The sequence below is a fragment of the Triturus cristatus genome, chromosome 4_1 (genome assembly GCF_964204655.1).
Source record: "Triturus cristatus chromosome 4_1, aTriCri1.1, whole genome shotgun sequence".
NCBI classification, from domain to species: Eukaryota; Metazoa; Chordata; class Amphibia; order Caudata; family Salamandridae; genus Triturus; species Triturus cristatus.
In genome coordinates this window covers 65,700,432-65,726,514 of record NC_140585.1, presented here as the reverse complement: position 1 = coordinate 65,726,514, position 26,083 = coordinate 65,700,432, and the positions used below count along the sequence as shown (strand labels likewise).

Here is a 26,083-nt window from a genome sequence, read left to right as displayed (position 1 = left end):
ATTGTGGATATCAGCAGGTGGATGAACGGATAGATGCTTGGATGGACGACAAGAGAGCTCTTCTGGGGAGGATCGTAATGACTTGTTTCGTTTGCTTAATGCCATAACCGCCTTGGTTCAAAGTGGGGGATATTTGAATTGTCTGGCTACTTCCTTGGCTAAAGCAGTCTGTTGGCAAGACCTAAACAGGACCCCTCGGATTAGACTGGCTGCTGCCACCACGTCCGGAGTGGTAGACTGTCATTAGTGCCGGTGGTGAGCACTGGCAAACACCAGGCCCAAATTAAGCACCAGGGTTCACCGGTCTCCCACTCTGGGCACAAAGTTCCCCATGAACTGCTGGGTCCAGGAGCTGTTGAAAAAGCTGATAATCTGATCCTTCGCTCCCTGATCCGGTGAAAGAGGACAAGGCTCGGAGGCAGCTTCAGAAACCACCGGTGAATGACCGCGAGGAGCCCTGTCCTCTCAGGAGAAGATAGAAGTGAGGTAGGAGGAGTAGTACCATGTGCAAAGGAGGGTTTGAGAGACTTCTATGGTCTAGACCAAAACCAGGGGATGCAAACTCAGCCTGAGGAACATTTACAGCTGTAGCTAGAGAGAATTCCCAAGTCTCCCATATCCGGCAGCAGCGGGTGGTTTCCTCGGCTCAGCTGTCCGTTTACAGAGCACTGCTCTTGTGTACCTTTGTCCAACTGAAGGCACCACCAAGACTACAACACCCAGAATGCACTCATTTGTTAAATAAAGCCCAGGACCAAAAACATGGCGTTGCATCAGCCTGCAGCTATGGAATCAGCCTATTATAAGCTAGAGACGTTGTTTCCTAGTGTAGAATACATTCCCGGAGCTGTTTTCTGCACCCTAATTAGAAGTGCATCACACAGCTACTGTGAGAGTTTCCGGGCACGAGTGTAGAGCTGTGTCAGAGCCTGTGCACACCGCAGGCCATGAACAGAGATCAGCTCAGTGAGCTGAACACCCTCACCTGAGGTGTGCAGAGATCTGCAGTTCACAAGTGTGAAACCCAGCAAGATAGACTCGGCCTTCATCCTCCTGAGGCTGGTAAATTACGTGGCATTAAAGCGAGAAATAGTAACATGGATTCTTTAAATACAGCGCATCGAAACACAGAAGCGTTGCATGAAACATCATATCAAGTTATTTAATATGCCATAGTTGCTATCAGCAGACAGACACACAAGCTTAGGGGCACACCGTACCCATGGATGACTGTTTAGGATTTATTTGTAAACATATTAAATGCAAAATCAAATACTGCAGTTTCATAAAAATACAATTAAGAGGTTTCCAGATTTTCTTACATAGGGCTGTCACACTTTAGCTATAATGAAAAGTCTTGGTTTCCCCCCCAAAAATCCACAGCTTGCCAGGAGCAATCAGAAATCTGGCTAGTTGTGAGCAGCAACAGAGACTGTGGCTGTGTGAAAGTGAAGATAGGGGAACACGCAAACAAACCCTGTGTGGAGACATCTGTTTGAAGCCTTCCGGGACAGGGCACACAAAACATACCCCCACACCTGTTGACTGACAAGCCACTGCATCGGCTTACTTTAAAATTACAACAGCCCTCGAAAGGCAGCCTTTCCAACGTACACAATGCAGACTGACAAAAAAAAATACAGACTGGGGTGTTAGTGAAATAAAGAAAACTGCGCTGGTATTGTTGACAAATGCAGCTTCTTTTAGAAACAAATGACAATAAAAATGACACAGATACACAAAAAACACGATGCGGTCACAAAAACGTGTAGGTACACCTACACACACACACACGCTAGCTATTTGCCTTTATTTCTCTTGTAGGGTGCACTGCCGTCCACTTCTGAGAAAGCCCTGCCTCTTTAAGACTGGTTTTAGACATTCACAAGCCTTGTTCTTAATGTTTAGTAAGGGTGTGTGCGTACCCCACATTTATACATAGACATAGCCGATACAGGTGTACAAAATACTTTTCCATTGTATACAACAAAGCTAACAGAAGCATGAGTGACCTTTTGGAATCGGTCAGCTCTTTTCAAGCACTCGTGCTTGTGGCGGCATCCACCTTGCGGGAGCGAGCAGACGCATGCGTGGCCACGCTAATTGGAAACAGATTGCACCTGCGTGCCGCTGCTCGCTCCCGCTAGGTGGATGCCGCCACAAGCACGAGTGCTTGAAAAGAGCTGACCGATTCCAAAAGGTCATCTCCTAGTGCAGCGCATGCGTGCTGCCTATGCGAGACCTAACAAGGCATCTTTAAGTTCTGGGTGTGACTTGTGCCAAACTGCCTCGTGCTGGAGCTCTGCGCCACAAGGCAGGGTCACGTAACACCTAAATGGTCACTCAAGTCACAGAGGGCAGTGACTGGCCTCTGCTGAGAGCCATGCCAGATGGAACGCAATGAGTATCAGGAAAGTGGGCAAAGCCACGGGGTGGCACAGAAGATGACCAGACGAAACTGTGGCACAGGGAGGGAGCGCGCCCACCCACAGGGTCAACACTTGTCCCACTGGCACATGTACATGGATCTTGGGAAGCCCTCCTCCTGGCTCAGGTGAGTTTTTGTCGATGGACTCTGGGTGTTTAATGCAGACAGCATCAGCAGCAGTATAAATCAACAGAGCACAGAAGCGACAGGAATGTTCTTGCTCTGTGTGCAGCCGCCATCCTCCAGGCGCCGTCTTGTACTCCGGTTATTGAAACAACAATCTGCCCCTGACAGGTGCGCTGGAGGGCACTGGGATCCGCCCTCCTTTCATGCTCATTCTGATATTTGCCATTATTATTGCAAGAGTAATCTAGATAATATTTGGAAACATTTCCATTTGTTTAAAAAAAAACTTGAAAGGGGCCGCGTTTACCCCTGCATGGTCACCGAACTGACTTTACATGAGCCCCAGTAGGCATGACCCCCTGTGCAGCAGCTGCACCCCAAAACTATATGGATACCTCTACCCTTGATGCTAGGAGCTAGAGAAACTACTTTGGGGTCTTTCCTGTGGCAAGAAGCCCCAGTGTTACCCCAAGAAGCCGGTGTTTCCTGGTGTGGGTCACTTGGTAGTAGGGGTACCTCAAACTGAGCACACAAAACAATCAGGAGCTTTTCGAACACAGGAAAATGTCAGGGGCGGGGCAGCTGGCATAGTCAGGCGGGGACTTTTGTAACTGGAGGGTATTCTGGAATAGATGTTGAATAGATCGGTTCCTAAATCACCGTTTGATTTAGTGCACTGAACGTTATACAGCAAGATGTATAGAATAGATATTTATGTAAGATAGCTATATATGGAGATATATGCCCTTAGTGCCGGTATGGCAGCGGATACTATGTCGTGATTAAGGTGCATTGGCAGAGCTCTGTGGTTTTGGTGCAGTGGCGGCGATGTGTATGGGTCTCTGTTTTGAAATATCCAGGGTCAGGGACTGTGGAGAGGGCAGTATGTGACAAATGCAGTGCGTGGGTAGCTGTAGGGGAGAATTAAGGTGCATTGGTAGCCATAGGTGGGAATTAGGATGCATTGGTGGGCCTTAGGTGAGAATTGAGGTGCAGTGGTAGCCATAGGTGGGAATTAAGGTGCATTGGAAGCAGTCAGTTAGAATTAAGGTGCATTGGTAGCCGTCAGTTAGAATTAAGGTGCATTAGTAGGCCTTAGGTGAGAATTAAGGTGCATTGTTAGCCATAGGTGAGAATTAAGGTGCATTGGTAGCCCTAGATGAGAATTAAGGTCCATTGGTAGCCCTAGGTGAGAATTAAGGTGCATTGGTAGCCCTAGGTGAGAATTAAGGTGCATTGGTAGCAATAGGTGAGAATTAAGGTGCATTGGTAGCCCTAGGTGAGAATTAAGGTGCATTGGTAGCCCTAGATGAGAATTAAGGTGCATTGGTAGCCCTAGGTGAGAATTAAGGTGCATTGGGAGGCCTTACATCACAATTAAGGGGCTTTGGTAGCCATAGGTGGGAATTAAGGTGCATTGTTAAGTCTTGGGTATGAATTAAGGTGCATTGGGAGGCCGTAGCTGAGAATTAAAGTGCAGTGGTAAGCCTTAGGTGGAAATTAGGGTGCATTGGTAGGCTGAGGGGGTGAATAAGGTGGATTGATAGACTGTAGGTGAGACTTAAGGTGCAGTGGTGAGTCTTAGGCTCTGTGTTGTTCTCAGCAGTGCAGAGGGTGCAGGCCAGGTTTGAGGTGCATTGGCAGAGCTCTGTGTGGTTCTCAGCAGTGCAGCGGCAGGGGGTACAGGCTGGGGTTGAGGAGCACTGGCAGAGCTCTGTGGTTCTCAGCAGTACTGAGGGCTGCAGGCCGGGATTGAGGTGCTTTGGCAGAGCTCTCTGTGGTTCTAAGCAGTGCAGAGGGGTGCATGCCGTGGTTGAGGTGCATTGGCAGAGCTCTGTGTGGTTCTCAGCAGCGCAAACGTTTGCAGGCCGGGTTTGAGGTGCATTGGCAGAGCTATGTATGGTTCTCAGCAGTGCAGAGAGTTGCAGGCCCAGGGTTGAGGTGCATTGGCAGAGCTCTGTGTGGCTCTCAGCAGTGCCGAGGGTTACAGGCTGGGATTGAGGCGCATTAGCGGAGCTCTGTGTGGTTCTCAGCAGTACTGAGGGTTGCAGGCCCGGGTTGAGGTGCATTGGGAGAGCTCTGTGTGGTTCTCAGCAGTGTAGAGGGTCGCATGCCGGGGTTGAAGTGCATCGTCAAAGCACTGTGTGGTTCACAGCAGCGCAGAGTGTTGCAGGCCGGGATCGAGGTGCATCAGCAGAGCTCTGTGTGGTTCTCAGCAGTGCAGAGGGTTGCAGGCCGGGGTTGAGGTGCATTGGCAGAGCCCTGTGTGGTTCTCAGCAGTGCATAGGGCTGCAGGGTGGGATTGAGGTGCATTAGTGAAGCTCTGTGTGGTTCTCAGCAGTGCAGCGGGTTGCTGGCCGGGGTTGAGGAGCATTGGGAGAGCCCTGTGTGGTTCATAGCAGCGCAAACGTTTGCAGGCCGGGTTAGAGGTGCATTGGCAGAGCTATGTATGGTTCTCAGCAGTGCAGAGAGTTGCAGGCCCAGGGTTGAGGTGCATTGGCAGAGCTCTGTGTGGTTATCAGCAGTGCCGAGGATTGCAGGCTGGGATTGAGGCGCATTAGCGGAGCTCTGTGTGGTTCTCAGCAGTACTGAGGGTTGCAGGCCCGGGTTGAGGTGCATTGGGAGAGCTCTGTGTGGTTCTCAGCAGTGTAGAGGGTTGCATGCCGGGGTTGAGGTGCATCGTCAAAGCACTGTGTGGTTCACAGCAGAGCAGAGTGTTGCTGGACGGGATCGAGGTGCATCGGCAGAGCTCTGTGTGTTTCTCAGCAGTGCAGAGGGCTGCAGGCCGGGGTTGAGGTTGATTGGCAGAGCTCTGTGTGGTTCTCAGCAGTGCAGAGGGGTGCAGGCAGGGTTTGAGGTGCATTTGGCAGAGCTCTGTGTGGTTCTCAGCAGTGCAGAGGGTTGCAGGCCGGGGTTGAGGTGCATTGGCAGAGCTGTGTGTCGTTCTCACCAGTGCAGAGGGCTGCAGGCCGGGGTTGAGGTGCATCAGCAGAGCTCTGTGTGGTTCTCAGCAGTGCAAAGGGTTGCAGGCCGGAATTGAGGTGCATTGGCAGAGCTCTGTGTGGTTCTCAGCAGTGCAGAGGGGTGCAGGCCGGGCTTGAGGTGCATTGGCAGAACTCTGTGTGGTTCTCAGCAGTGCAGAGGGCTGCAGGCCGGGATTGAGGTGCATTGGGAGAGCTCTGTGTGTTTCTCAGCAGTGCAGAGGGTTGAAGGCCGGGTTGAGGTGCATTGGCAGAGCTCTCTGTGGTTCTCAGCAGGGCAGAGGGTTGCAGGCCGGGGTTGAGGTTCATTAACAGAGCTCTGTGTGGTTCTCAGCAGTGCCGAGGGTTGCAGGCCGGGGTGGAGGTGCATTAATAGAGCTCTGTGTGGTACTCAGCAGTGCAGAGGTTTGCAGGCCGGGGTTGAGGTGCATTGGCAGAGCTGTGTGTCGTTCTCAGCAGTGCAGAGGGCTGCCTGCAGGCCGGGGTTGAGGTGCATCAGCAGAGCTTTGTGTGGTTCTCAGCAGTGCAGAGGGTTGCAGGCCCGGTTTGAGGTGCATTGGCAGAGCTCTGTGTAGTTCTCAGCAGTGCAGAGGGTTGCAGGCCCGGGTTGAGGTGCATTGGGAGAGCTCTGTGTGGTTCTCAGCAGTGCAGAGGGGTGCAGTCCGGGGTTAAGGTGCATTGGCGGAGCTCTGTGTAGTTCTCAGCAGTGCATAGGGTTGAAGGCCGGGGTTGAGGTGCATTGGCAGAGCTCTGTGTGGTTCTCAGCAGTGCAGAGGGGTGCAGGCCCGGGTTGAGGTGCATTGGGAGAGCTCTGTATGGTTCTCAGCAGTGCAGAGGGGTGCAGGCCGGGATTGAGGTGCATTGGCAGAACTCTGTGTGGTTCTCAGCGGTGCAGAGGGCTGCAGGCCGGGATTGAGGTGCATTGGGAGAGCTCTGTGTGTTTCTCAGCAGTGCAGAGGGTTGAAGGCCGGGTTGAGGTGCATTGGCAGAGCTCTCTGTGGTTCTCAGCAGTGCAGAGGGTTGCAGGCCGGGGTTGAGGTTCATTAACAGAGCTCTGTGTGGTTCTCAGCAGTGCCGAGGGTTGCAGGCCGGGGTGGAGGTGCATTAATAGAGCTCTGTGTGGTACTCAGCAGTGCAGAGGTTTGCAGGCCGGGGTTGAGGTGCATTGGCAGAGCTGTGTGTCGTTCTCAGCAGTGCGGAGGGCTGCCTGCAGGCCGGGGTTGAGGTGCATCAGCAGAGCTCTGTGTGGTTCTTAGCAGTGCAGAGGGTTGCAGGCCGGGATTGAGGTGCATTGGCAGAGCTCTGTGTAGTTCTCAGCAGTGCAGAGGGTTGCAGGCCCGGTTTGAGGTGCATTGGCAGAGCTCTGTGTAGTTCTCAGCAGTGCAGAGGGTTGCAGGCCCGGGTTGAGGTGCATTGGGAGAGCTCTGTGTGGTTCTCAGCAGTGCAGAGGGGTGCAGTCCGGGGTTAAGGTGCAGTGGCGGAGCTCTGTGTAGTTCTCAGCAGTGCATAGGGTTGAAGGCCGGGGTTGAGATGCATTGGCAGAGCTCTGTGTGGTTCTCAGCAGTGCAGAGGGGTGCAGGCAGGGTTTGAGGTGCATTTATCAGAGCTCTGTGTGGTTCTCAGCAGTGCAGAGGGGTGCAGGCCGGGATTGAGGTGCATAGACTGAGCTCTGTGCGGTTCTCAGCAGTGCAGAGGTTTGCAGGCCGGGGTTGAGGTGCATTGGCAGAGCTCTGTGTGGTTCTCAGCAGTGCAGAGGGTTGAGGGCCGGGTTGAGGTGCATTGGCAGAACTCTGTGTGGTTCTCAGCAGTGCAGAGGGGTGCAGGCCGGGATTGAGGTGCATAGACTGAGCTCTGTGTGGTTCTCAGCAGTGCAGAGGGGGGCAGTCCAGGGTTAAGGTACATTGGCAGAGCTCTGTGTAGTTCTCAGCAGTGCAGAGGGCTGCAGGCCGGGTTGAGGTGCATTGGCAGAGCTCTCTGTGGTTCTCAGCAGTGCAGAGGGGGGCAGTCCGGGGTTAAGGTGCATTGGCGGAGCTCTGTGTAGTTCTCAGCAGTGCAGAGGGTTGCAGGCCCGGTTTGAGGTGCATTGGCAGAGCTCTGTGTGGTTCTCAGCAGTGCCGAGGGTTGCAGTCCGGGGTGGAGGTGCATCAGCAGAGCTCTGTGTGGTTCTCAGTGGTGCAGAGGTTTGCCGGCCAGGGTTGAGGTGCATTAATAGAGCTCGGTGTGGTTCTCAGCAGTGCAGAGGGGTGCATGCTGGGATTGAGGAGCATTGGCAGAGCTCTGTGTGGTTCTCAGCAGTGCAGAGGGTTGCAGGCCGGGGTTGAGGTGCATTGGCAGAGCCCTGTGTGGTTCTCAGCAGTGCATAGGGTTGCAGGCCGGGGTTAAGGTGCATTGGCAGAGCTCTGTGTGGTTCTCAGCAATGCATAGGGTTGAAGGCCGGGGTTGAGGTGCATTGGCAGAGCTCTGTGTCGTTCTCAGCTCTTTTTGGTTCTCAGCGGTGCAGAAGGTTGCAGGCCCAGGTTGAGGTGCATTGGCAGAGCTCTGTGTGGTTCTCTGCAGTGCAGCGGCAGGGGGTGCAGGCCGGGGTTGAGGTGCATTGGCAGAGCTCTGTGTGGTTCTCAGCAGTGCAGCGGCAGGGGGTGCAGGCCGGGGTTGAGGTGCATTGGCAGAGCTCTGTGTGGTTCTCAGCAGGGCAGCGGCAGGGGGTGCAGGCCGGGGTTGAGGTGCATTGGCAGAGCTCTGTGTGGTTCTCAGCAGTGCAGCGGCAGGGGGTGCAGGCCGGGGTTGAGGTGCATTTTCAGAGCTCTGTGTGGTTCTCAGCAGTGCAGCGGCAGGGGGTGCAGGCCGGGGTTGAGGTGCATTGGCAGAGCTCTGTGTGGTTCTCAGCAGTGCAGCGGCAGAGGGTGCAGGCCGGGGTTGAGGTGCATTGGCAGAGCTCTGTGTGGTTCTCAGTAGGGCAGCGGCAGGGGGTGCAGGCCGGGGTTGAGTTGCATTGGCAGAGCTCTGTGTGGGTGTCAGCAGTGCAGAGGGCTGCAGGCCGGGGTTGAGGTGCATTGGCAGAGCTCTGTGTGGTTCTCAGCAGGGCAGCGGCAGGGGGTGCAGGCCAGGGTTGAGGTGCATTGGCAGAGCTCTCTGTGGTTCTCAGCAGGGCAGCGGCAGGGGGTGCAGGCCAGGGTTGAGGTGCATTGGCAGAGCTCAGTGAGGTTCTCAGCAGTGCAGCGGCAGGGGGTGCAGGCCGGGATTGAGTTGCATTGGCAGAGCTCTGTGTGGTTCTCAGCAGTGCAGCGGCAGGGGGTGCACGCCGGGGTTGAGGTGCATTGGCAGAGCTCTGTGTGGTTCTCAGCAGTGCAGCGGCAAAGGGTGCAGGCCGGGGTTTAGGTGCATTGGCAGAGCTCTGTGTGGGTCACAGCAGTGCAGCGGCAAAGGGTGCAGGCCGGCGTTGAGGTGCATTGGCAGAGCTCTGTGTGGGTCTCAGCAGTTGTTAGAAAGGGTAGACGGACCGGGAGGGTCGGCCGGGGTCAGGAGGAGAGGTCTCCGGGGAGAGCCGTCTCCAGCGATCGTACAGACAAGTAACTTCCCCCCCACAGACAGATACCACACACGGATAAGGTTCAGGGTTCTTTATAAGCACTTCTTAGGGTACGGTTGAATGGTACAAGGAGGTCTGGACTCAGGGGTCCCCTCGATTCAAGTCTCTCAAAGCAGGGTAAGGGGTAGCGGGACAGTCTGTCTACCAGTCAGGTAGTTCGGATGAGATGATGACTAGCTCACAATCCTCGAGCTTGGTGGTTCAGTTGGTACGGGCCGCGGCAGCGCCAGCAGGTCCCGGTTGAGATGGTCGGTACACGGTCCGCGGCAGCGCCAGCAGGTCCCGGAAAGATGGTCGATGTACGGTCTGCGGCAGCGCCAGCAGGTCCCGGTGAGGATGGTCGTTACAACGGGCCGCGGCAGCGCCAGCAGGTCCCGACGAGGATGGATGTTGCAGAAGGCCGCGGCAGCGCCAGCAGGCAGGACGATGGTTCACAAGAGCGGGCTACGGCAGCGCCAGTAGTCCGTCAAGGCTGAGTTCTCACGGTGTCTCTCGACTCCAGGATACCACTGCCTTCCTGCCCCGGAGCTGCCCCAGTTATAGGGCAGGCGCCCTTTGATGTCCGGACCCTCGCACTTGGAGGTCGGAGGGCCCGGGATGAAGGTGTCCAGACACCCAGCAGGGGTTGGAGCCAGCTCCTGGGGGAGCTGGAGGCGATCGGCACCTGGCGGGGGAGGAGCTCTTGACACTTCGTTCTCCCATTGACCTGCCAAGTGGTCCGCTCACCTCCTGGGTGGAAGGTGGTGCCGGGATGTCGGGACCGGCCAGGCCCGGGGTTAGGGTCGGGCCGAGGCCACGCGGCCTCGTGGTGCAGGGCCCAAGATGGCGGCTTGAACCGGCCGGGGGAGCCGGTGGGGCTGGGCCCCGTGATGAGTAGAGGTCCGAGGGCAGAAGATCCGTCGGGAGACGGGGTACAGGTGCTTTTCGTGGGTTATGCCTGGTGGGCCGGAGCTCGGGCCCTGTCGTGCGGGGAGGGAGCAAGCCCTTCGTGTGGCCTGTCCAACATGCGTCCCCCCCAGCTGAAGGCGGGGAGAGTCACCCATCTCCTTGGGGACTCTCTTCGTCGAGGCGGAAAAAGCGGGACAGGCCATCCGCGTTGGCGTGGTCTTGGCCTGGTCGGTGCTCCACAGTGAAGTCCATTCCCTGCAGGGAAATGGACCAGCGCAAGAGTTTTGGGTTCTCTCCCCGCATCTGCATCAGCCACTGCAGGGGTCGATGGTCGGTTTGTACCCGGAAGTGGGTACCGAAGAGATAAGGCCGGAGCTTTTTGAGGGCCCACACCACTGCGAAGGCCTCCCTCTCAATGGTGCTCCGGCGCTGTTCTCGGGCCAGGAGACGTCGACTGATGAAGGCCACCGGCTGGTCATGACCCTCGGGGTTTAACTGAGAAAGGACGGCTCCGATGCCGTGGTCGGAGGCGTCGGTCTGTACCACGAATTCCCGACTGTAATCGGGGGCCTGGAGCACAGGGGCGGTGCACAGGGCGACCTTCAGTTTCTCGAAGGCCGCTTGACAATCGGGGGTCCAGTTAATCCGCTTCGGCTGGTTCTTGGACGTGAGACCCGTGAGGGGCCCCACGATGCTGCCGTAGTCTCTCACGAACCGCCGGTAGTAGCCGGTGAGCCCCAAGAAGGCTCGGACCTCGTTCTGGGTGACGGGGGGCTGCCAGGACTGGATGGCAGCAATCTTAAGTTGTAGCGGGGCCACCAGCCCGCTTCCCACTTGGTGCCCAAGGTAGGTCACAGACCCTTGGCCAATTTGGCACTTGCCGGCCTTAATTGTGAGGCCGGCCCGCTGGAGGGCCTGTAGGACCTCTTGGAGGTGACGGAGGTGGTCGGCCCAGTGGCGGCTGTATACAGCGATATCGTCCAGATAGGCAGCGCTGAACTCTTCGAGCCCCGCCAAGACCTGGTTCACGAGGCGTTGAAACGTGGCGGGGGCATTTTTCATGCCGAAGGGCATGACCTTGAATTGGTAGTGGCCATCGGGGGTAGAGAAGGCTGACCGTTCCTGAGCCCTGGGTGTGAGGCCGATCTGCCAGTAGCCCGCTGTTAGGTCGAAGATACTAAGGTAGCGGGCGGCCCCCAGCCGGTCGATCAGCTCGTCTGCTCGGGGAATCGGATGAGCGTCGGTCCGGGTGACAGCGTTCAAGCCCCGGTAGTCGACGCAGAATCTCAGTTCAGGTGCGGTGCCGGGGGCAGCGGCTTTGGGAACCAATACAACCGGACTGGCCCAGGGACTGTCCGAGGGCTCGATGACCCCGATTGTGAGCATCTTGGCCACTTCCTCCTGTATGCAGGCCCGTACCCGATCTGGTACGCGGTAGGCCCGGTGTCGGACAGGGGGGCTGTCCCCGGTGTCCACGTCGTGCAAACACCAAGGGGTGACCCCGGGGGTGAGGGAGAACAGGGTAGCGAACTGCAGCAGGAGGTTCCGGCAGCCCTGGCGTTGCTCCGAAGTGAGGGCGTCAGATAGCCGGACCCCGTCCACGGAGCCGTCATTCTCCTGAGTCTTCAGAAGGTCCGGGAGGGGTTCGGAGTCTTCCTCTGCCCCACTGTCCGTAGCCATCAGGAGGCTGAGTTCTGAGCGCACAAAGTGTGGTTTGAGTCGGTTGGTGTGGAGGACCCGGAGGGGGTTCCGGGAGGTCCCCAGGTCGATGAGGTAAGTGACGGGGCTTTTGCGCTCGACCACTTTGAAGGGCCCCGTCCACTTATCCTGCAAGGCACATGGTTCGGTGGGGGACATCACCCATACTTGTTGCCCAGGCTCGAACTCAACGGAGGAGGCATTGTGATCATACCACCTCTTCATGTCCTCCTGGCTGGCCTCGAGGTTCTCCTTGGCCATCCCTCTGTGCGCCGGGTCTGATTGCGTAGGGCCAGGATGTATTTGAAGACGTCCGGAGGGGTCTTTAGGGGGGCCATCTCCCAACCTTCTTTTACTAGGCTGAGGGGCCCTCGCACAGGGTGCCCGTACAGGAGTTCGAAAGGGCTAAAACCGAGGGACTTCTGGGGAACTTCTCGGTAGGCGAAGAGGAGGCACGGGAGTAGTACATCCCACTGGCGACGGAGGGGCTCTTCCAATCCCCCAATCATCCCCTTGAGGGTGCGGTTAAAACGCTCCACTAGTCCGTTCCCTTGGGGGTGATAGGGGGTCGTGAATCTGTAGGTGACCCCGCATTGTTGCCAGAGGGACTTCATGTATTTGGATATAAAGTTCGTGCCTCGGTCGCTGACGACTTCTCGGGGGAAGCCTACCCGGGAGAAGATCCCCATTAGGGCCCGGCCAACCACCGGAGCTGTCACGGTCCTTAGGGGCACCGCCTCGGGGTAGCGGGTGGCATGGTCCACCAGTACTAAGATGAACCTGTGTCCTTGTGCCGTGTGGGGGTCCAGAGGCCCCACAATGTCTATCCCCACCCTCTCGAACGGGGTGGTGACCACAGGGAAGGGTTGCAGAGGGGCTTTCAGCTTCCGACCACTCTTCCCGCTGGCTTGGCATGTGGGGCAAGATCGGCAGTGGTTCAGGACGTCGTTCCTCATTTTCGGCCAGAAAAAGTGGGTCACTAGGCGGCTGTACGTTTTATCCTGGCCCAGGTGTCCAGCCAGGGGGACATCGTGGGCCAGGTTGAGCAGTAAGTCTCTGAAGCGGAGAGGTACCACCAGTACTCGACCGGCCCCCAGCTCGGCGATTCTTTGCTCGCTGTATAGCAGGTCGTTATCCCAGTAGACCCAGTGAGTTCCGGTGGAATCCTCTGCGTTCTGGGCGCTGGCTTGTTGGCGGAGTCCCTCGAGGGAGGGGCAGGTCTTTTGTTCCTGGCGGAACTGTTCTTGGGTGGGCCCCCCTTCTTGACGCCACTGAGCCAGGTCAGGAAGGTCCTGGGGTTGCGCGTCCCCTTCGGTCGTCGGGTCTGGGAGGCTGGCCTCGTCGTTGTCTTCTACTGGGGCGACCGGGGGCGGAGGTGCTGGCCATTCTGGTTCTTCTGACCGGGGGACGGCACGGGCGGCCATGGACCGGGTGGTTATGCAGGCCCAGTCCGGGAGGCCCAGCATTCCCAGGTGCTCTCTTCTCTCAACGGTGGCCCACGGGGAACTCTCGAGGTCATTCCCCAGGAGGCAGTCCACGGGGGCATCGTCCCGGACCGTCACCTTCAACAGGCCGGAGACCCCTCCCCATTCGAATGGGACGCAGGCCATTTGACACATACTTTCAGAGTTGTCTGCCGAGCGGACGGGGCAGAGAATGTTCGGCAGGATCTGCTCGGGCTTCACCAGGTGACAGCGGACGGCCGTCACACTGGCGCCTGTGTCACGCAAGGCCTCGGCTCGCTGTCCATTAATGGTCACCCACTGACTGTATTTCCTGGTGTTAGCGGGTAGGGGAGCCCGCGGGACCATGTCTCTTCCCCCTAAGCACGCCAGGACCATGGCGGCCGGTTCCCACTCTTGCTGGGCCGGCTCATACTCCTCTGGTTCCTCCGATGATCGCTCTTCCCCCAGGGCGGCGGCAGCTACCTGGCGGGGCTTGGGTGTTTGGTTCTGCGGGCAGCTCGGGTCATTGGCGTAGTGGCCGACTCGCTGGCATCGGTGGCACGTGACGTTGGCTCGGACCCCAGGACGCCACGGGGGGTTGCCCCGGCCGGCCGGAGCCGGGGTGCTGGCCACGGGTGTTGCGGGCAAGGCGTCTCTCCCTCGCCCCTGGCCCCCTCCTCCTCCCCGAGGACGGTGCTGGCCTTGGTTGTTTCTGTTCTGTTCGTGTGGCCCCCTCCGGCCCACTCGGGTGCTTTCCCATCGGTCAGCTTCGGCGGCGAGCTGCCGGGGGTCAGTCAGCTTACTGTCGAGGAGGTGCTGCCTGAGCTCGACGAAGCAGTTGTTCGACAGGTGCTCCCATACCATCAGGTTAAAGAGTTGTTCGTAGGTGGTGACATGGCTCCCTTTTATCCACCCCTCGAAGGCACGGCTGAAATAGTTCACGTATTCTACCCAAGTTGTACCTGGGATCCGGGTGCAATCTCTGAACCTCTGGCGGTACATCTCGGGTGTGAGGCCGTAGCGGGTGAGGAGGGCAGCCTTCATGTGGTCGTAGGACGACATTTGGTGATCTGGGAGCTGCAGTAGGGCATCGCGACCCTCGTTGATAAACCTCCCCCAAAGTCCGGCTCCCCAATCACTCCGGTCGATCCGGTGGGAGGTCATGGCGATCTCGTAGGCTTTAAACCACTGTTGTATGTCGTCTTCTCGGACATACTCGCGGACAACATCCTTGGGGATGTGGACTTTTTTCTCGATTGGCCCCGGGGTGTGTGGTCGCTCAGGCACCCCCAGTTCTTTATTCTGTTTCCGAAGTTCTATTTCCGCTAGTTGGCGCTCGTGCTCGAGCGTTATTTTTTTCTCCTCCAGCTCTCTCTGTCTCTGCTTCTCTTCTCGTTCATCTCGGAGCCGCATATGCTCGAGGTTGAGTTTCTGTTCAGCTAACTTGAGTTCCCCATCCATCTTGAGTCGTGCCATTTCCAACTCGTGCAATCTGGTTCTTTCTCTTTCTCGGATCTCCTCCTGCGAGAGGCCCGTTCCCCGCTCCTCGGGAGCCGTGGCGTTCCCCTCTGGTGTGATGCTGCTTTGGTCGGAGGGTCCGGCGACCCCAGTTTCTGTCCACGACTCTAGGGCGTGCTTTAGATCATCTTTGGTACTCAGGCCGGTGGTAGCAATGCCAAGTTCTATGCAGAATTGTCTCAGTTCGCGGTGGTTGTATTCTTCTAATTTATCCATTTGGAATTTCTCGGTGGAGTTGCTATCTTTGGCTGACATCGTGTTTTTGTCGTGGGGTGAGCTACTCTCTGTACGATTACGCGTTGATTCGGATCGCGCCGCTGGCCACCAATGTTAGAAAGGGTAGACGGACCGGGAGGGTCGGCCGGGGTCAGGAGGAGAGGTCTCCGGGGAGAGCCGTCTCCAGCGATCGTACAGACAAGTAACTTCCCCCCCACAGACAGATACCACACACGGATAAGGTTCAGGGTTCTTTATAAGCACTTCTTAGGGTACGGTTGAATGGTACAAGGAGGTCTGGACTCAGGGGTCCCCTCGATTCAAGTCTCTCAAAGCAGGGTAAGGGGTAGCGGGACAGTCTGTCTACCAGTCAGGTAGTTCGGATGAGATGATGACTAGCTCACAATCCTCGAGCTTGGTGGTTCAGTTGGTACGGGCCGCGGCAGCGCCAGCAGGTCCCGGTTGAGATGGTCGGTACACGGTCCGCGGCAGCGCCAGCAGGTCCCGGAAAGATGGTCGATGTACGGTCCGCGGCAGCGCCAGCAGGTCCCGGTGAGGATGGTCGTTACAACGGGCCGCGGCAGCGCCAGCAGGTCCCGACGAGGATGGATGTTGCAGAAGGCCGCGGCAGCGCCAGCAGGCAGGACGATGGTTCACAAGAGCGGGCTACGGCAGCGCCAGTAGTCCGTCAAGGCTGAGTTCTCTCGGTGTCTCTCGACTCCAGGATACAACTGCCTTCCTGCCCCGGAGCTGCCCCAGTTATAGGGCAGGCGCCCTTTGATGTCCGGACCCTCGCACTTGGAGGTCGGAGGGCCCGGGATGAAGGTGTCCAGACACCCAGCAGGGGTTGGAGCCAGCTCCTGGGGGAGCTGGAGGCGATCGGCACCTGGCGGGGGAGGAGCTCTTGACACTTCGTTCTCCCATTGACCTGCCAAGTGGTCCGCTCACCTCCTGGGTGGAAGGTGGTGCCGGGATGTCGGGACCGGCCAGGCCCGGGGTTAGGGTCGGGCCGAGGCCACGCGGCCTCGTGGTGCAGGGCCCAAGATGGCGGCTTGAACCGGCCGGGGGAGCCGGTGGGGCTGGGCCCCGTGATGAGTAGAGGTCCGAGGGCAGAAGATCCGTCGGGAGACGGGGTACAGGTGCTTTTCGTGGGTTATGCCTGGTGGGCCGGAGCTCGGGCCCTGTCGTGCGGGGAGGGAGCAAGCCCTTCGTGTGGCCTGTCCAACAGCAGTGCAGCGGCAGAGGGTGCAGGCCGGGGTTGAGGTGCATCGGCAGAGCTCTGTGTGGTTCTCTGCAGTGCAGAGGGGTGCAGGCTGGGGTTGATTTGCATTGGCAGATCTCTGTGTGGTTCTCAGCAGTGCAGCGGCAGAGGGTTGCAGGCCGGAGTTGAGGTGCATCGGCAGAGCTCTGTGTGGTTCTCAGTAGTGCAGCGGCAGGGGGTGCAGGCCGGGGTTGAGGTGCATTTTCAGAGCTCTGTGTGGTTCTCAGCAGTGCAGCGGCAGGGGGTGCAGGCCGGGGTTGAGGAGCATTGGCAGAGCTCTGTGTGGTTCTCTGCAGTGCAGAGGGGTGCAGGCCGGGGTTGAGGTGCATTGGCAGAGCTGTGTGTGGTTCTCAGCAGTGCAGCGGCAGGGGGTGCAGGCCGGGGTTGAGGTGCATTGGCAGAGCTCTGTGTGGTTCTCAGCAGTGCAGAGGGGTGCAGGCCGGGGTTGAGGTGCATTGGCAGAGCTCTGTGTGGTTCTCAGCAGTGCAGCGGGGTGCAGGCCGGGATCGAGGTGCATCGGCAGAACTGCGCGTGTTGCTTGCACTCTCTGCTCTAGAACCTGTCCACTGACTCCCCTTGTGCTTTCTTTGCAGCTGCTGCAATGGCCAACAATCTGAACCAGTATGAGGAGGCGTGCATCAACGGGGGCGATGGCCTCGGGATCCAGAACGCACCCCCTGTTCTGGATGGAGCGGAGGCTCAGGTATGGAGACCCCCCTTCCCCATGCCCGTCATGTGCACTCTCTGCCCCTGTCATTGCACCGTGCCCGTCACGTGCACTCTCTGATCCTGTCATTGCACCGTGCCCCTCATGTGCACTCTCTGCCCGTCATTGCACCATGCTCGTCACGTGCACTCTCTGTCCCAGTCATTGCACCATGACCCTCACGTGCACTCTCTGCCCCAGTCATTGCACTATGCCGCTCACGTGCACTCTCTGCCCCGTCCTTGCACCATGCCCCTCACGTGCACTCTCTGCCCCAGTCATTGCACCATGCCCCTCACGTGCACTCTCTGCCCCAGTCATTGCACCATGCCCGTGACGTGCACTCTCTGCCCCAGTCATTGCACCATGCCCCTCACCTGCACTCTTTGCCCCTGTCATTGCACCGTGCCCCTCATGTGCACTCTCTGCCCCAGTCATTGCACCATGCCCCTCACGTGCACTCTCTGCCCCTGTCATTGCACCATGCCCCTCACGTGCACTCTCTGCCCCTGTCATTGCACCATGCCCCTCACGTGCACTCACTGCCCCTGTCATTGCACCATGCCCGTGACGTGCACTCTCTGCCCCCGTCCTTGCACCATGCCCCTCACGTGCACTCTCTGCCCCAGTCATTGCACCATGCCCCTCACGTGCACTCTCTGGCCCAGTCATTGCACCATGCCCCTCACCTGCACTCTTTGCCCCTGTCATTGCACCGTGCCCCTCATGTGCACTCTCTGCCCCAGTCATTGCACCATGCCCCTCACGTGCACTCTCTGCCCCTGTCATTGCACCATGCCCCTCACGTGCACTCTCTGCCCCTGTCATTGCACCATGCCCCTCACGTGTACTCACTGCCCCTGTCATTGCACCATGCCCGTGACGTGCACTCTCTGCCCCCGTCCTTGCACCATGCCCCTCACGTGCACTGTTAGAAAGGATAGACGGACCGGGAGGGTCGGCCGGGGTCAGGAGGAGAGGTCTCCGGGGAGAGCCGTCTCCAGCGATCGTACAGATAAGTAACTTCCCCCCCACAGACAGATACCACACACGGATAAGGTTCAGTGTTCTTTATAAGCACTTCTTAAGGTACGGTTGAATGGTACAAGGAGGTCTGGACTCAGGGGCCCCCTCGATTCAAGTCTCTCAAAGCAGGGTAAGGGGTAGTGGGACAGTCTGTCTACCAGTCAGGTAGTTTGGATGAGATGATGATTAGCTCACAATCCTCAAGCTTAGTTGGTGCGGGCCGCGGCAGCGCCAGCAGGTCCCGGAACGATGGTCGATGTACGGTCCGCGGCAGCGCCAGCAGGTCCCGGTGAGGTTGGTCGTTACAACGGGCCGCGGCAGCGCCAGCAGGTCCCGGAAAGATGGTCGATGTACGGTCCGCGGCAGCGCCAGCAGGTCCCGGTGAGGATGGTCGTTACAACGGGCCGCGGCAGCGCCAGCCGGTCCCGACGCGGATGGATGTTGTAGAAGGCCGCGGCAGCGCCAGCAGGCAGGACGATGGTTCACAAGAGCGGGCTACGGCAGCGCCAGTAGTCCGTCAAGGCTGAGTTCTCTCGGTGTCTCTCGACTCCAGGATACAACTGCCTTCCTGCTCCGGAGTTGCCCCAGTTATAGGGCAGGCGCTCTTTGATGTCCGGACCCTCGCACTTGGAGGTCGGAGGGCCCGGGATGAAGGTGTCCAGACACCCAGCAGGGGGTGGAGCCAGTGCCTGGGGGAGCTGGGGGCGATCGGCACCTGGCGGGGGAAGAGCTCTTGACACTTCGTCCTCCCATTGACCTGCCAAGTGGTCCGCTCACCTCCTGGGTGGATGGTGGTGCCGGGATGTCGGGGCCGGTCAGGCCCGGGGTTAGGGTCGGGGCGAGGCCACGCGGCCTCGTGGTGCAGGGCCCAAGATGGCGGCTTGAACCGGCCGGGGAAGCCGGTGGGGCTGGGCCCCGTGATGAGTAGAGGTCCGAGGGCAGAAGATCCGTCGGGAGACGGGGTACGGGTGCTTTTCGTGGGTTATGCCTGGTGGGCCGGAGCTCGGGCCCTGTCGTGCGGGGAGGGAGCAAGCCCTTCGTGTGGCCTGTCCAACATGCGTCCCCCCCAGCTGAAGACGGGGAGAGTCACCCATCTCCTTGGGGACTCTCTTCGTCGAGGCGGAAAAAGCGGGACAGGCCATCCGCGTTGGCGTGGTCTTGGCCTGGTCGGTGCTCCACAGTGAAGTCCATTCCCTGCAGGGAAATGGACCAGCGCAAGAGTTTTGGGTTCTCCCCCCGCATCTGCATCAGCCACTGCAGGGGTCGATGGTCGGTTTGTACCCGGAAGTGGGTACCGAAGAGATAGGGCCGGAGCTTTTTGAGGGCCCACACCACTGCGAAGGCCTCCCTCTCGATGGTGCTCCAGCGCTGTTCTCGGGCCAGGAGACGTCGACTGATGAAGGCCACCGGCTGGTCATGACCTTCGGGGTTTAACTGAGAAAGGACGGCTCCGATGCCGTGGTCGGAGGCGTCGGTCTGTACCATGAATTCCCGACTGTAATCGGGGGCCTGGAGCACAGGGGCGGTGCATAGAGCGGCCTTCAGCTTCTCGAAGGCCGCTTGACAATCGGGGGTCCAGTTAAACCGCTTCGGCTGGTTCTTGGACGTGAGACCCGTGAGGGGCCCCACGATGCTGCCGTAGTCCTTCACGAACCGCCGGTAGTAGCCGGTGAGCCCCAAGAAGGCTCGGACCTCGGTCTGGGTGACGGGGGGCTGCCAGGACTGGATGGCAGCAATCTTAAGTTGTAGCGGGGCCACCAGCCCGCTTCCCACTTGGTGCCCAAGGTAGGTCACAGACCCTTGGCCAATTTGGCACTTGCCGGCCTTAATTGTGAGGCCGGCCCGCTGGAGGGCCTGTAGGACCTCTTGGAGGTGACGGAGGTGGTCGGGCCAGTGGTGGCTGTATACAGCGATATCGTCCAGGTAGGCAGCGCTGAACTCTTCGAGCCCCGCCAAGACCTGGTTCACGAGGCGTTGAAACGTGGCGGGGGCATTCTTCATGCCGAAGGGCATGACCTTGAATTGGTAGTAGCCATCGGGGGTAGAGAAGGCTGACCGTTCCTGAGCCCTGGGTGTGAGGCCGATCTGCCAGTAGCCCGCTGTTAGGTCGAAGATACTGAGGTAGCGGGCGGCCCCCAGCCGGTCGATCAGCTCGTCTGCTCGGGGGATCGGATGAGCGTCGGTCCGGGTGACAGCGTTCAAGCCCCGGTAGTCGACGCAGAATCTCAGTTCAGGTGCGGTGCCGGAAGCAGCGGCTTTGGGGACCAATACAACCGGACTGGCCCAGGGACTGTCCGAGGGCTCGATGACCCCGATTGTGAGCATCTTGGCCACCTCCTCCTGTATGCAGGCCCGTACCCGATCTGGTACGCGGTAGGCCCGGTGTCGGACAGGGGGACTGTCCCCGGTGTCCACGTCGTGCAAACACCAAGGGGTGACCCCGGGGGTGAGGGAGAACAGGGTAGCGAACTGCAGCAGGAGGTTCCGGCAGCCCTGGCGTTGCTCCGAAGTGAGGGTGTCAGAGAGCCGGACCCCGTCCACGGAGCCGTCATTCTCCTGAGTCTTCAGAAGATCCGGGAGGGGTTCGGAGTCTTCCTCTGCCCCACTGTCCGTAGCCATCAGGAGGCTGAGTTCTGAGCGCACAAAGTGTGGTTTGAGTCGGTTGGTGTGGAGGACCCGAAGGGGGTTCCGGGAGGTCCCCAGGTCGATGAGGTAAGTGACGGGGCTTTTGCGCTCGACCACTTTGAAGGGCCCCGTCCACTTATCTTGCAAGGCACATGGTTCGGTGGGGGACATCACCCATACTTGTTGTCCAGGCTCGAACTCAACGGAGGAGGCATTGTGATCATACCACCTCTTCATGTCCTCCTGGCTGGCCTCGAGGTTCGCCTTGGCCATCTCTCTGAAGCGCCGGGTCTGATTGCGTAGGGCCAGGAGGTATTTGAAGACGTCTGGAGGGGTCTTTAGGGGGGCCATCTCCCAACCTTCTTTTACTAGGCTGAGGGGCCCTCGCACAGGGTGCCCGTACAGGAGTTCGAAAGGGCTAAAACCGAGGGACTTCTGGGGAACTTCGCGGTAGGCGAAGAGGAGGCACGGGAGTAGTACATCCCACTGGCGACGGAGGGGCTCTTCCAATCCCCCAATCATCCCCTTGAGGGTGCGGTTAAAACGCTCCACTAGTCCGTTCCCTTGGGGGTGATAGGGGGTCGTGAATCTGTAGGTGACCCCGCATTGTTGCCAGAGGGACTTCATGTATTTGGATATAAAGTTCGTGCCTCGGTCGCTGACGACTTCTCGGGGGAAGCCTACCCGGGAGAAGATCCCCATTAGGGCCCGGCCAACCACCGGAGCTGTCACGGTCCGTAGGGGCACCGCCTCGGGGTAGCGGGTGGCATGGTCCACCAGTACTAAGATGAACCTGTGTCCTTGTGCCGTGCGGGGGTCCAGAGGCCCCACGATGTCTATCCCCACCCTCTCGAACGGGGTGGTGACCACAGGGAAGGGTTGCAGAGGGGCTTTCAGCTTCCGACCACTCTTCCCGCTGGCTTGGCATGTGAGGCAAGATCGGCAGTGGTTCAGGACGTCATTCCTCATCTTCGGCCAGAAAAAGTGGGTCACTAGGCGGCTGTACGTTTTATCTTGGCCCAGGTGTCCAGCCAGGGGGACATCGTGGGCCAGGTTGAGCAGAAAGTCTCTGAAGCGGAGAGGTACCACCAGTACTCGACCGGCCCCCAGCTCGGCGATTCTTTGCTCGCTGTATAGCAGGTCGTTATCCCAGTAGACCCAGTGAGTTCCGGTGGAGTCCCCTGCGTTCTGGGCGCTGGCTTGTTGGCGGAGTCCCTCGAGGGAGGGACAGGTCTTTTGTTCCTGGCGGAACTGTGCTTGGGTGGGCCCCCCCTCTTGACGCCACTGAGCCAGGTCAGGAAGGTCCTGGGGTTGCGCGTCCCCTTCGGCCGTCGGGTCTGGGAGGCTGGCCTCGTCGTTGTCTTCTACTGGGGCGACTGGGGGCGGAGGTGCTGGCCATTCTGGTTCTTCTGATCGAGGGACGGCACGGGCGGCCATGGACCGGGTGGTTATGCAGGCCCAGTCCGGGAGGCCCAGCATCCCCAGGTGCTCTCTTCTCTCAACGGTGGCCCACGGGGAACTCTCGAGGTCATTTCCCAGGAGGCAGTCCACGGGGGCATCGTCCCGGACCGTCACCTTCAACAGGCCGGAGACCCCTCCCCATTCGAATGGAACGCAGGCCATTTGACACATACTTTCAGAGTTGTCTGCCGAGCGGACGGGGCAGAGAATGTTCGGCAGGATCTGCTCGGGCTTCACCAGGTGACAGCGGACGGCCGTCACACTGGCGCCTGTGTCACGCAAGGCCTCGGCTCGCTGTCCATTAATGGTCACCCACTGACCGTATTTCCTGGTGTTAGCGGGTAGGGGAGCCCGCGGGACCATGTCTGTTGGACAGGCCACACGAAGGGCTTACTCCCTCCCCGCACGACGGGGCCCGAGCTCCGGCCCACCAGGCATAATCCACGAAAAGCACCTGTACCCCGTCTCCCGACGGATCTTCTGCCCTCGGACCTCTACTCATCACGGGGCCCAGCCCCACCGGCTCCCCCGGCCGGTTCAAGCCGCCATCTTGGGCCCGGCACCACGAGGCCGCGTGGCCTCGCCCCGACCCTAACCCCGGGCCTGGCCGGCCCCGACATCCCGGCACCACCATCCACCCGGGAGGTGAGCGGACCACTTGGCAGGTCAATGGGAGGACGAAGTGTCAAAAGCTCTTCCCCCGCCAGGTGCCGATCGCCTCCAGCTCCCCCAGGCGCTGGCTCCACCCCCTGCTGGGTGTCTGGACACCTTCATCCCGGGCCCTCCGACCTCCAAGTGCGAGGGTCCGGACATCAAAGGGCGCCTGCCCTATAACTGGGGCAACTCCGGAGCAGGAAGGCAGTTGTATCCTGGAGTCGAGAGACACCGAGAGAACTCAGCCTTGACGGACTACTGGCGCTGCCGTAGCCCGCTCTTGTGAACCATTGTCCTGCCTGCTGGCGCTGCCGCGGCCTTCCACAACATCCATCCTCGTCGGGACCTGCTGGCGCTGCCGCGGCCCGTTGTAACGACCATCCTCACCGGGACCTGCTGGCGCTGCCGCGGACCGTACATCGACCATCTTTGCGGGACCTGCCGGCGCTGCCGCGGCCCGTACCACCCAAGCTCGAGGATTGTGAGCTACGCATCATCTCAGCCAAACTACCCGACTGGTAGACAGACTGTCCCGCTACCCCTTACCCTGCTTTGAGAGACTTGAATCGAGGGGACCCCGGAGTCCAGACCTCCTTGTACCATTCAACCGTACCTTAAGAAGTGCTTATAAAGAACACTGAACCTTATCCGTGTGTGGTATCTGTCTGTGGGGGGGGAAGTTACTTGTCTGTACGATCGCTGGAGACGGCTCTCCCCGGAGACCTCTCCTCCTGACCCCGGCCGACCCTCCCGGTCCGTCTATCCTTTCTAACATTGGTGGCCAGCGGCGCGATCCGAATCAACGCGTAATCGTACAGAGAGTAGCTCACCCCACGACAACAACACGATGTCAGCCAAAGATAGCAACTCCACCGAGAAATTCCAAATGGATAAATTAGAAGAATACAACCACCGCGAACTGAGACAATTCTGCATAGAACTTGGCATTGCTACCACCGGCCTGAGTACCAAAGATGACCTAAAGCACGCCCTAGAGTCGTGGACAGAAACTGGGGTCGCCGGACCCTCCGACCAAAGCAGCATCACACCAGAGGGGAACGCCACGGCTCCCGAGGAGCGGGGAACGGGCCTCTCGCAGGAGGAGATCCGAGAAAGAGAAAGAACCAGATTGCACGAGTTGGAAATGGCACGACTCAAGATGGATGGGGAACTCAAGTTAGCTGAACAGAAACTCAACCTCGAGCACATGCGGCTCCGAGATGAACGAGAAGAGAAGCAGAGACAGAGAGAGCTGGAGGAGAAAAAAATAACGCTCGAGCACGAGCGCAAACTGGCGGAAATAGAACTTCGGAAACAGAATAAAGAACTGGGGGTGCCTGAGCGACCACACACCCCGGGGCCAATCGAGAAAAAAGTCCACATCCCCAAGGATGTTGTCCGCGAGTATGTCCGAGAAGACGACATACAACAGTGGTTTAAAGCCTACGAGATCGCCATGACCTCCCACCGGATCGACCGGAGTGATTGGGGAGCCGGACTCTGGGGGAGGTTTATCAACGAGGGGCGCGATGCCCTACTGCAGCTCCCAGATCACCAAATGTCGTCCTACGAGCACATGAAGGCCGCCCTCCTCACCCGCTACGGCCTCACACCCGAGATGTACCGCCAGAGGTTCAGAGATTGCACCCGGATCCCAGGTACAACTTGGGTAGAATACGTGAACTATTTCAGCCGTGCCTTCGAGGGTTGGATAAAGGGGAGCCAGGTCACCACCTACGAACAACTCTTTAACCTGATGGTATGGGAGCACCTGTCAAACAACTGCTTCGTCGAGCTCAGGCAGCACCTCCTCGACAGTAAGCTGACTGACCCCCGGCAGCTCGCCGCCGAAGCTGACCGATGGGAAAGCACCCGAGTGGGCCGGAGGGGGCCACACGAACAGAACAGAAACAACCAAGGCCAGCACCGTCCTCGGGGAGGAGGAGGGGGCCAGGGGCGAGGGAGAGACGCCTTGCCCGCAACACCCCTGGCCAGCACCCCGGCTCCGGCCGGTCGGGGCAACCCCCCGTGGCGTCCTGGGGTCCGAGCCAACGTCACGTGCCACCGATGCCAGCGAGTCGGCCACTACGCCAATGACCCGAGCTGCCCGCAGAACCAAACACCCAAGCCCCGCCAGGTAGCTGCCGCCGCCCTGGGGGAAGAGCGATCATTGGAGGAACCAGAGGAGTATGAGTCGGCCCAGCAAGAGTGGGAACCGGCCGCCATGGTCCTGGCGTGCTTAGGGGGAAGAGACATGGTCCCGCGGGCTCCCCTACCCGCTAACACCAGGAAATACGGTCAGTGGGTGACCATTAATGGACAGCGAGCCGAGGCCTTGCGTGACACAGGCGCCAGTGTGACGGCCGTCCGCTGTCACCTGGTGAAGCCCGAGCAGATCCTGCCGAACATTCTCTGCCCCGTCCGCTCGGCAGACAACTCTGAAAGTATGTGTCAAATGGCCTGCGTTCCATTCGAATGGGGAGGGGTCTCCGGCCTGTTGAAGGTGACGGTCCGGGACGATGCCCCCGTGGACTGCCTCCTGGGGAATGACCTCGAGAGTTCCCCGTGGGCCACCGTTGAGAGAAGAGAGCACCTGGGGATGCTGGGCCTCCCGGACTGGGCCTGCATAACCACCCGGTCCATGCCCGCCCGTGCCGTCCCTCGATCAGAAGAACCAGAATGGCCAGCACCTCCGCCCCCAGTCGCCCCAGTAGAAGACAACGACGAGGCCAGCCTCCCAGACCCGACGGCCGAAGGGGACGCGCAACCCCAGGACCTTCCTGACCTGGCTCAGTGGCGTCAAGAGGGGGGGCCCACCCAAGCACAGTTCCGCCGGGAACAAAAGACCTGTCCCTCCCTCGAGGGACTCCGCCAACAAGCCAGCGCCCAGAACGCAGGAGACTCCACCGGAACTCACTGGGTCTACTGGGATAACGACCTGCTATACAGCGAGCAAAGAATCGCCGAGCTGGGGGCCGGTCGAGTACTGGTGGTACCTCTCCGCTTCAGAGACTTTCTGCTCAACCTGGCCCACGATGTCCCCCTGGCTGGACACCTGGGCCAAGATAAAACGTACAGCCGCCTAGTGACCCACTTTTTCTGGCCGAGAATGAGGAACGACGTCCTGATCCACTGCCGATCTTGCCCCACATGCCAAGCCAGCGGGAAGAGTGGTCGGAAGCTGAAAGCCCCTCTGCAACCCTTCCCTGTGGTCACCACCCCGTTCGAGAGGGTGGGGATAGACATCGTGGGGCCTCTGGACCCCCGCACGGCACAAGGACACAGGTTTATCTTAGTACTGGTGGACCATGCCACCCGCTACCCCGAAGCGGTGCCCCTACGGACCGTGACAGCTCCGGTGGTTGGCCGGGCCCTAATGGGGATCTTCTCCCGGGTAGGCTTCCCCCGAGAAGTCGTCAGCGACCGAGGCACGAACTTTATATCCAAATACATGAAGTCCCTCT

The 26,083-nt window shown here is 59.1% G+C and overlaps 1 protein-coding gene and 1 long non-coding RNA gene across 2 annotated transcripts in view; one reads left to right on the top strand and one right to left on the bottom strand.

The window, feature by feature from the left end:
- LOC146839538 (uncharacterized) overlaps nucleotides 1-26,083 on the bottom strand; it is a 1,010,507-nt gene that overhangs the window by 781,126 nt on the left and 203,298 nt on the right. The window lies entirely within an intron of this gene.
- UNC93B1 (unc-93B1 regulator of TLR signaling) overlaps nucleotides 1-26,083 on the top strand; it is a 260,649-nt gene that overhangs the window by 43,863 nt on the left and 190,703 nt on the right. The window contains exon 2 of the mRNA XM_085651595.1: nucleotides 16,741-16,850. Within this exon, the coding sequence (XP_085507721.1) occupies nucleotides 16,749-16,850 (102 nt within the window). The 5' untranslated portion in view covers nucleotides 16,741-16,748. The remainder of the gene's footprint in view (nucleotides 1-16,740; nucleotides 16,851-26,083) is intronic.